The sequence below is a fragment of the Balaenoptera musculus genome, chromosome 12, assembly GCF_009873245.2.
Source record: "Balaenoptera musculus isolate JJ_BM4_2016_0621 chromosome 12, mBalMus1.pri.v3, whole genome shotgun sequence".
Classification (NCBI taxonomy): domain Eukaryota; kingdom Metazoa; phylum Chordata; class Mammalia; order Artiodactyla; family Balaenopteridae; genus Balaenoptera; species Balaenoptera musculus.
The window spans coordinates 48,706,588-48,717,736 of NC_045796.1; the positions used below are offsets into that span (position 1 = coordinate 48,706,588).

The window sequence follows — 11,149 nt, forward strand, 5'->3', positions numbered from 1 at the left end:
CTACTTATCAGTTTTGCTTGTCCCTTTTTTTTTTTTTTTTTTGGCCATGCCGCGTTGCATGTGGGATCTTAGTTCCCCAACCAGGGATCAGACCTGCACCCCTTGCATTGGAAGCGCGGAGTCTTAACCAGTGAACTGCCAGGGAAGGCCCACTTGTCACTATTTATACAAGCAAACAGAACATTACTAAGCTTGATATTTTCTTTGAAACTTTGCAGTAAATGACTAATAGTCTAGTGAAAGTGTTCCAGTTACTATAAATCTCGTTTTAGTCTTCAACATTAATTTACCTTTAATCACAATTTATATTTAAAATTCATAGGTGATTTATCATTTAAGGAAGTAATTTTGAGCAACAATTTATTTTCAAGCCAGAAAAATCTGTTGTGTGCTTTCTTTAATGTTATTTTTTAAATTTCTTTCCTTTTCAGATTAAGGATACTGCTCTTGGTCTTTATCTTGGAAATTAAGTTTTTTACAGTATTTGGTATAAAAATTTAGATTACAGTTGTCAACAGTGGCCAAAGAAGTTCCATTTTTTTCCTTCCAAAAGAAATCTTAGTAAACTGATATTCAGGATAGGGCAATGGAAATAATAAATATATTTACAGCTTAGTCTTATTCCTAGTTAAGATTTAATCTAGAAAATCTTGCTCACCCTATAATGATTATGTGATTGGAGCCTAGGCTGTATTGTCAAAGTACAAAGTTTTAAAACTTTAATATGCTTTTTATATAGCTTCAACAGATCATTTCAGATTATTTTATAGAATAAAATGTTCTCTTGTAAATTGTATAATTTTTCATTCTGGAATATGTAGATGGAACCAAATATCTTTGTATTACATAATTACACATTTTAAGAGCTCAATTTTAAGGTTTTCATATTTTACATAAATTTTTAGGAGAACATTTTTTAAAGCTTCTAATGCCTTAAATACAGTTATCTGAGAATAGCTAGGCATTCTTACTGTTTTAAACCAATAAGGCAGATTTGCCACCCTTTTAAAACCATTTTAAATTTTGATGTAATGACATGATTAACCTTAACTTTTTCCCCATGTGCTTGGTTTTATAGGATCTTGAGCTCAGAAAATATATCTCCTGGATCTCTGCAGTTTCTCTGACATACACAAGATGTAATCCACAGCATCTTCCATTTAAATGACCCTTCATTTGGGCAGTCAAATTGAATGGTAATCATTTTAGACTTGTTAGGGACACAGCATCTTTTATCCAAGCATATCCCACAGAAAGTGGGTTTATAACTCTGAGTGCTTGAGCATCCGGAAAAGACAAATTTTTCAGCTTTGACAGGTTGGAAAGTAGGTTGGCATGTTTTTCCTTTGGGGATCTGAAAAGATATATAACGTTAAGTCACTCTTTAAACTTGATTACAATAATTCAGAAAAGTGATACTTTATGGACTGTTACATAAATACACAGATATAATTATTTTCAGGGCATTAATAGTTGCCATTTAGTGACATCCAGCCCTTTCTTTTCTACCTTTAAAATCCCCTCTCACCAGAGGACCTTGAAAGTCCTCCCTGTGCTTTCTCCGTCATATTATAGGACCCACTCCCCAATGTTTTTCTGCTATCTACCCTTGACTTAGTTCCACAATAAATGAAAATATCTCTGTTTTGTTTAATATCAAGGGCCAAGACTTAAATTCTCTAACATGGCTCAGACAGTTTTAAGTAGATGGATAGATGAATAAACATCTTAATCCCTTTGAAATCGTCAACTTTCTAATATGATAGGGAATAACTTAGGGATAAGATTGGTTTTGTAGCATTTCTAGAAATTACTCTTGAGACAGTCACAGAAGCAGGACCAGCTCTAGTTATACCAAGCAATCTTAGAGTATGTATTATTATATCATAGTCCTTTGGCAAGTAGTAGCTAAGGAAAGCATTTTGGAAATAGTGTGGTTCCCTCTCCAAGTTGGTGATACATAAGATCAGAACTTCTCTGATGTTCCTAATGTTTGTTTTTATAATTATGATGTAGCAACCAAAATCTTTTATCAATTGCTCTGAATCCACTACATAAAATTAATATAGGAAAAAGAAGATAGACTCTGAAAAGGATCTACTCTGAAAAAACTATACATGGTGGGGTGCCCCAACAAATCAGGCTGATCAAGACCCACACTAGTAAGCTGTTAACCTGTTGATTCTAGATACCCTAACGTTACCTCTCTGCTTGGTGAAATTTTTCCCACAAAGTGCAGTTAATTAATATCTGCTGCCCTCCAAGATAGTTTGACTTTAAGAGTTACAATGAAGTGGTTTTATTAATAAACACTTCCAAAACACACATACTTTTCATGAGTCTCAATATTGAATTATGATGAAGTTGTTAAATCTACTTAAACTTTACCTTTACTGTCTTTGATATATTACTGTCGCAAGGCTGAAGGTAGCACAGTCTTCTCTCATTTCTCATTTCACAGTTGCTGTTTTCATTGGTTACCCTATTAGATATGCCCATCCCACATGTTCTGGAGCAAGGGGTCCACTTTGTTGCTTGCACAAGACATTTTCTTTTCCAAATAAGTGGGAGATTCCTATAAGCTAAAATAAAGGAGGAGGGAGTGCATGTGTATAAATATATATGTATTCCTGTAGGTAGATAATTTTTAATCATTTTTAAGCTAATAGTTAATAGATCTGAACTTTATATAAAGTAACTCAGAATAAAATAAGCTTATGGTCTAATTAATCATTCTCTCTTTTTCCCACTCCCCAAATTATCTTTCAATCAAGTATTACAGTGCAGTATCTTAGGAGGAATAAAAATACTTTATCTTTGAAAAACTAAGTACCCATTTGCTTCTTTCTGCTTAGCCCATCCTCTGAGTACTAAACAAGCTTATGCTTTGATGGATATCTGCCTTTTCCCTGGTTCTTGCCTCATGCTTGATGTTATTTTCAACAGATGTTGAAACAGACATTAGTAAGATTAGGGAATTCAAGATATTAATCAGAACAAGGTGGTCTTACCATTAAATTTCGTGATGTTAAAATCTAAAATACAAAAGTTAGATTTGAGAATTCAGCTATCAATAAGACCAGTTATTTTCTTCTCCACTTTTTAAAATCTAGTCTTTTAGAAAATTCTCTACGTTACACTGAACTAATCTAAATACTCATATACTAAGTCATGAAAAACGTGCAATCTGTTTTATTCATTCAGCTTCACTGTTGCATTCCCTATGGTATCAGGCCTATGGTATTCCCTCTGTTGTCTAGACATTTCATATCACTTCGGAATGCATGGACGGATCTATGGGTGAGTGGGTTGGATAGACAGAGCCCCCCTCCACTGCCTGCAGCTTAGGAGAAACAAGGCAGGGGAAGGGGGTGAATAATGAAAATATAAAGAGTGCATAATAATTCTTCCATCTTCTTGTAAATCCATGGGGAGCTTGCCTCCTGTTCTGCTCATGAATGAATCAGGCACTTGGTTCATTTTAAGCAAACTACTAATTGGTTCATTGTCTCAAAGCATTTCCTTCAGGTTAATATGCATCCTAAAGTGGGTGCTTTGGGAGTAAGGTGGAGATTTGAATCTGCAATTAACAAAGCAAAATTCAGGCTACATTACTTTAAAATGTCAATTTAAAAAGGAACCCCCCCCCCCAAAAAATGCCTTCTTGATAGGGAAGAGTCACTTTGAAGTATGTACTATCTTTGAATAAAATGATACTTTGATACTGTTGTCAGTGTTATTACAGTAGGATCTCGCCATTGCACATAGAACTGAGGGAGAGGAAGCAGAAAAATGGAGATACCTGGAAGGTAGACAACAGTTTAAAGACCTCAGCGCAGGAAGCAGGTTAAAAGCTTGGCATGCATCTGAAATAAATAAAGGTAGGTTAGATTATCATATTACCAAGAACCCCCCTTAGAGTTAAGCCAAGAGCTGCAGTTCAGGAATTTGCTTAACATTCATTAAAGGGTAAGAAAACTAGAAGAAATTTTCAAAGTACAAGTTCAGTGTTTGGTGAGCAGTGAGAAAATCATAGGGGCATTAAGTCATTGCATGCTTCCTGCTGACCAAGCAAAAGCTAGATTCCAACCGTAGACTGTCTAGAATTAATTAAGTATATAAATTTCTATCACAAATATATCTTAAAGTATGTGTGTGTCATTGTGCTCAACTTTGAAAGCAAACTCCTCTTTGGGCCCATAAGTACAGTTTCAAAGTTAAGCAGAGGAGAGACATTAAACTGAACATATACTTCCTCTGAAACATACCTAGGCCTATATTTTAATTACCAGAGAGCTCTTGGGAGATTTTCTCATTTTTTGTAGCAAAGTACTGACCACTAAGAATGACCATCTGACACCTCCTCCAACCAGGTTCCAAGTGAATCCACTGAAACTGCTCTGACTTCACAAATGAGACCAACTTGACCGTGACCCAAAAGCCTGGCCTTGGGGACAACTGCTATTCTACGGTGGTCTCACCAGGGAGGTTCACGCATGGGTTCTAAGAACTTAACACTGAGTCACTAAGATCCAATGCAGAAAATCAACTGTTCTTGTACATTTGTTAAAAAAACAATTGGGCTTATATTTTCAAAAGTTTTAGAGCATTAGCAGTATCATGCGGTTAGCTGAAAACCAGGGATGGTGAATGCCGATTTGCTGTAACCTGTTAGTTTTTTGAATTAATTGGCATAATTGGAATCCCAGAGGATGTTCCTTTAAGAATTAGTTTTTAAAGATCTAAGACTCATTTCTCTGATTATAGTTGCTTTTATTAACTATCCACATAAGTGAATTTAGGAGTCTTTAGCATACGTAAGTATTCCATATTTCCATGGCACCTTTCATTTACTAAGCTCCAAATTTCAAGAAAAAGGCATTCTTAATTTCTGGATGAAAGCACAGATGTGAATAATAACCAGGCATCAATATTGCCCTTTTTGAGTCCTTCCTCACCTGTGCTTCATCTGCTGGCATTTTTGAAACTCCTGTCCCCAAAAAACCCTGGCACCTAAATAAGATGCTAGCTTACAGCAGACCAAACTACAAGGTTTATGAATATACTGATGCCAACTGTAAATGGCTAGATGCTCCAGATGAGTAATAAAGATTCTCATTACAAGTTTCTGACTACACACATACCTGGGTAACCTACTTAAAAATGCCTGTGTGCACATTTATTTAGAGAAGTAGGTAATTGTTAAGCTTCATTTTCAGTGAATGAAAGGGTAATTTTATATTAGTTTTATCTGTTTTTAGAAATGTTTACAAATCAATGTACCCTCAAATATTTTTGATCATAGCCTTCCATTTCTGCTTTTACCATATGGAAAAGTTACCTTTGGAAATTTTTGGAACTGGATGGTTCATACCTCTTGCCCATAATAGAACAATACAGATAAAAGTTTTTCTAGACCAGGGTACATGTGGATAATATTTGGTCAGTTTTCCTGAGAAGAGGTTAAATGGAAATAAGTAGAGGTAGTAAGAGTTTAGAAGAGTTTTCCTGACCTAGTAGAGCTTTCAAAGACTGGAATATTTGGGGAGTTCCCTGGTGATCTAGTGGTTAGGATTCAGCCCTCTCTGCTGTCGCGTGGGTTCAATCCCTGGTCAGGGAACTGAAATCCCATGAGCTGCGCGGCCAAAAAAAAAAGGAAAAAATCTAAAACATTATAAAGTTCCCTTTTCAGATACTCAGAGCATACCTGCCTGAGGTAGAGACTGAGTATGATGGCACACTCAAACTAAATCTCACACTGATCACCAATCAGTAAGTACCTACTTAGTTCCTATGGTACATAAAAGGAACATGAAAGAAAACCAGGCAAAGTCATACATGAGAGAGAGTTCTACTTATGAGTACCTGGCATTGTTTTGTAGCTTGTTGACAGCTGCTGTTGTGATGACCCCAGGCCACATTTTGACTGATCACTCTTCTTTCCACCTTTAGCCCTAGAGCAGTGCCTGTCAGCCGGCTTTGGTATGAACAGAGGTGTGCATCCAATGGCCCCACTCACACAGAGGCAGCTAAACAGGGGATTGGGCTGAAACACTTGGCCATTATGATAATGTACCCCGTTGAACTCACATCCCACAGCTACAAGGTCTGAAAAGAGAAAAGAGCAAAATCACCAAAGAAGTCATAACTGATAGTCTAGACTTCCAGTTGTAAACCATAGAGGAAATTGCTATCTCCTTTATGAAATACAGTTCTCAATTTTTTAGGCCACATCTGAAACCTCCTTCACAGAACATCTGTAAAAAGTGAAAATGAGACATTTTCATTATATCATAGATTATCAGCCCTGAGTAGTCACCTTCAAAATTAAGACCCTGTTCCCTGTTCTTGAGTAAAGTTAATAAAAAATCACTATGAGGGGGCTTCCCTGGTGGCGCAGTGGTTGAGAATCTGCCTGCCAATGCAGGGGACACGGGTTCGAGCCCTGGGCTGGGAAGATCCCACATGCCGCGGAGCAACTGGGCCCATGAGCCACAACTACTGAGCCTGAGCGTCTGGAGCCTCTGCTCCGCAACAAGAGAGGCTGCGATAGTGAGAGGCCCGCGCACCGCGATGAAGAGTGGCCCCCACTCGCCGCAACTGGAGAAAGCCCTCGCACAGAAACGAAGACCCAACACAGCCAAAAATAAACATAATAAATAAATAATAAATAAAAGTTTAAAAAAAAAAAAATCACTATGAGTGGGGCTTCCCTGGTGGTGCAGTGGTTGAGAGTCTGCCTGCCAATGCAGGGGACACGGGTTCGAGCCCTGGTCTGGGAGGATCCCACATGCCGCGGAGCAACTAGGCCCGTGAGCCACAACTACTGAGCCTGCGCGTCTGGAGCCTGTGCTCCGCAACAAGAGAGGCCGCGATAGTGAGAGGTCCGCGCACCGCGATGAAGAGTGGCCCCCGCTTGCCGCAACTAGAGAAAGCCCTCGCACAGAAACGAAGACCCAACACAGCCAAAAATAAATAAATAAATAAATAAATTTATTTTTAAAAAAAATCACTATGAGTATAGCACTGGGATAACGGCTGTAAACCTCAGAGCTGGGCTGATGGCTGGTGAGACAGACATCCCCAGATGCGCAGCAGCAGTCTGGGATATAGTCCTAGGAAGTTAGGATAAGTGAATGCGTGAAGAAATCATAATTTGTTTACAACACTGCACAGTAACTGATGACCTTTCACAGAACTGGAAGGTCAAAACCTTTTCAGAATACTAAGATGTGACTGGCTTCACTGTGTTGACATTTGTACAGATGGTGCAAAAGCAGCAGTGGCTAAAACTGCTGCTGGCACTTTAGCATGAATCAAACTGTACAGGTTAGTCACTATTTTTCCTTGCCATACACTTGTACATAAATGTACTGTTTTTTAAAGTTCTTCTACCTAAGAATGTCCTTAATGACACAGTAAAAATTACTAATTTTATTAAATCTGAGTGATCAAATATACATGTCTTTTTAATATTCTGTGTGACAAAACAGGAAGTTACGTAGAGCCTTTCTCTAGATACTGTACCAAAGTACAATAGTTATCTCGAGGAAAAGCACCTATGTTATTGTTTGAGTTGTGGGCCGAACTAACCACTTTTTTAGTGGTAATTTCCCCTGAAGAAATGATTGACAGATACCTCATGGTTATTCAGACTTGGGTATTTGGCAGACATTTTCTCGAAAATCAACGAAACAAGCCTGTCACTTCAAGGAAAACTGACAGTACTTGTTGCCAGTGACAGAATTTAAGCTTTTGAGCAAAAATTAGAATTTTGTAAAACTTGTGTCCACCACTGAGATCTTTATAGCTACCCAATATGTAGACTTTTCTGATAATTTTGGTACTAACTAATGTGATTTTAAAAAATATCTATATAACCCATTGTTCCAAACTGGTATTTTCCAAATAACCAATGCATGGTATTACAAAATTATACATGAGGAAAAGCCTCATTCCAAGTGGGTCGTTGAATAGAGGAATGTATTTTAATGTCACAGAGTTTGAAAAGTTCATTGATTTGGTTTCCGATTCCACATGATAAGCAGTGATGCAGCTAATTTTTAAGAAACTCCACTTCTCAAGTTTTAATATAATATGAAAAAAGAATATTCACAATTATCTGAAAAGTCTGTTAAAATATTCCTTCCTTTTCCAACAGCGTATCTGTGTGAGGCTGGAATCCCTCCATATATTCCAAACTAAAACAACATATAGCAATATATTGAATGCAGAGCAGATGTAAGAATCTATCTTCTGTTAAGCTAGGCATTAGAGAGATTCGCAAAAATGTAAAACAATTCCACTTCCACTCTTCTCTAAATTTCTTTGTTTTTAAAGTAAAATTTTTTCACAAATAATATATTATTCTTATTAATTTGCAATGGGTTTGTTTTTTTTAAATGTATTAGTAAATATTTTTAAACTTCTAATCCATTAAATACCAAGAGATAACTCACATAAACAAAAGCTCTTTGGGTCCTCATTAATTTCTAAGACTAAAGGGATCCTCAGACCAAAAAAAAGTTTAAAAACCATTGTTCTATATGATGAATCAGCACATTCTCTGTAAAGTTATATCTTAAGCCTTTATATTCGGTCTCTGTTGCAACTACTAGACCCTGCTATTGTAAAGCAGCCGCAGACTATATGTAACTGAACTGGTGTGGCTGTTCTCGGATAAAACATTATTTACAGAAACAGACTGTGGGGCGGATTTGGTCCCTGAGCCATAGTTTGTGACCCCAGTTATAGATCATCCCCACCCCCATCCTCATGGCTGTGCTCTGTTACAATACTCATCACATTGTACATAAAGTTACTTGTGGAAAGATCTGTCTGACACAATAAACGTTGACTCTGTGAGGGCAGGACCTGTATCTCTTTTTTCCCTGTTGTGCCCCACCTGCTGGTCACAGTGTCTAGCTCAGTAGCGGATGCTCACTAAGTGTTTGTTAGGTTAATGAAATACCTTGCCTGGCACTGTTTGGGAGAAAGGGGTCTCCTGAATGCCAGAGTCTGATAGATCATGTTTTTCCTGTTGAATTTCCATAAGTAATAGCTAACATTTTTGAGAATTTACTACATACCAGATATTGTGTTAGGTGTTTTGGGTTTTGTGTCTTCATTTCATTTGATCCTCCTAACAACTCTAAAAATAGGAAGTACATATGATATAACTGAGGCACAGAGAGGTTAAGCAACTTGATCAAGGTCACTCAGCAGACAGAACTCAGAATTTGAACCCAGAGCCTACATTCTTAACCAATATACAATAGTCAAGTGCTGACAGGGGCATCAGGCTCAGCTTGAACTGTTCCACACATTCAGTCCAACTCCAGAGATGTGCTCTCATTCCATACTTACAACCAAACTTCTGCTAGTCGTTTTCCTTCCCACTTAGACTTCTCTACAGAGTAACTTAACCACCCAGCTGACATAAGCGTTTCTCTTCCCTTAGAAATTTTATTTTTTAATCCTCAATAAATCGGTATCCTGAATTATTGTCAAGGCATAGGTTTAGATGGTCTCAAGCAGTCTGCAGAGCTAAGGCCCACAAAGCTGAGGATCCTGTTGTGATTTGGGGTGCCCCTACCTTCTTTTTTACAAATGTGCCTCAGTAAAAAGTACAGTAACTTGGGCTTCCCTGGTGGCGCAGTGGTTAAGAATCCGTCTGACAATGCAGGCGACATGGGTTCGAGCCCTGGTCCGGGAAGATCCCACATGCTGTGGAGCAACTAAGCCCGGGCGCCACAGCTACTGAGCCTGCGCTCTAGAGCCTGTGAGCTCTAGGCCGTGCTCCACAACAAGAGAAGCCCCCGCTCGCTGCAACTAGAGAAAGCCCGTGTGCAGCAACGAAGACCCAACGCAGCCAAAAATAAAAAAAAAACAAATAAATTTAAAAAGTACAGTAACTTGATGGTTAGTTGGGAAGGCTGAGATTAAAGCTGTATGTCTGAATACTAGATATACATCCTTACATTTTAAAAAAGATTATTTTTTAGTCACAGAAAAGGTTGAATTCAGATTGCTTCTGACGGTATTAACGAAAGCTGTCATTTGTGGCACTTTAATGAGTCAGACTGTTTACATAATTTCTCCTATTCTTATCATTAAAAGCAATTACCTGAGAAGAACTGCAAGATCATTTCAATGCAATAAAAGTAACAGGTTTCTGAATGTGTGTGTAACATCTGCTCGTTTCACATGGTGTCCAGTACGAGAAGGCTAGTCTCACTGGTGCATGGAAACTAAACCCACCTCATAGTTAGTCACATTAAGCTGATTATTCCAAAGTAACAATTGCAGACAAAAATCCTGTCTAGACTCCACATTCGCCAGCCAGTGCAGAAGGAAACACTTACATGCACACACTCCGGTCTCGTACCTAGGCCCGTCTGCTGAGTAGTCACAGTACAGCCCTTTGTGGGGGTCGCAGAGGTCAGCCTCGTTGCAGGTGTCGCCTGGTTGCCTGGCACAGATTTTACAGCATCCACAGCCATCCCTCACCAGGCTCACTCCAGGAGGGCAGCTGGGCTTCTGGTGAGCGCACTGACAGGGCCAGTGACAAAACTGTTGACGATGGTGCACTTCTGCTACCTCACCAGGCCTTCCTTCGGGTGCCGTGTCTAACAGCCCAGTGCCCTGGGCCCTGCGGTAGAACTTCATTTGACAACAAAGGTGATGTTAGAAATGGTTCCACAAACTAATTTCAGAGGTTTTCTAGAAACAGACTTCCCCCAGATTACAAGAATATAGTGTGGTGAATTGTAATAATAATAGTATCTATCAGTATTTGACATGATCACTCGCTCCTTAAACTTTTCTGCACTCAGCTTCCGACACGTGACTCTTACTTCTCCTTTCTCACTGATGGCTCCTTCTCAGTCTCCTCTGCTAGTTTCTTCTCATCATCTTCATCTCTAAACACTGGAACCCCCTGTGGGTAAAGACCTCTGAAGTAACTTCCCTCACTGTATCTCATATCTCCACCCAGGCCTCTCTTCTGAACTCAAACTGCCTACTTAACAGACCTCCACTTAGATATTTGACAGGCATAGCAAACTTCACATGACCAAAAACAAACTCCCAATTCTCCCCTCCAATCTACTCTTCCTTACAAGGGAAGGAGAGAGGCAGGTGTGTCAGA

At 38.7% G+C, this 11,149-nt stretch overlaps 1 protein-coding gene across 1 annotated transcript; it reads right to left on the reverse strand.

Annotated features, from left to right (window-relative positions):
• Positions 1 to 972: 972 nt before the first annotated feature.
• Positions 973 to 10,668, reverse strand: CCN6 (cellular communication network factor 6). Its single transcript, XM_036871213.1, has 4 exons — positions 10,365 to 10,668; positions 5,866 to 6,108; positions 2,389 to 2,582; positions 973 to 1,354 (listed from the first exon to the last, which is right to left on the reverse strand). Exons 1-4 carry the CDS (start codon positions 10,666 to 10,668, stop codon positions 1,073 to 1,075), a joined length of 1,023 nt encoding a protein of 340 aa, XP_036727108.1. The 3' UTR covers positions 973 to 1,072.
• Positions 10,669 to 11,149: the final 481 nt, after the last annotated feature.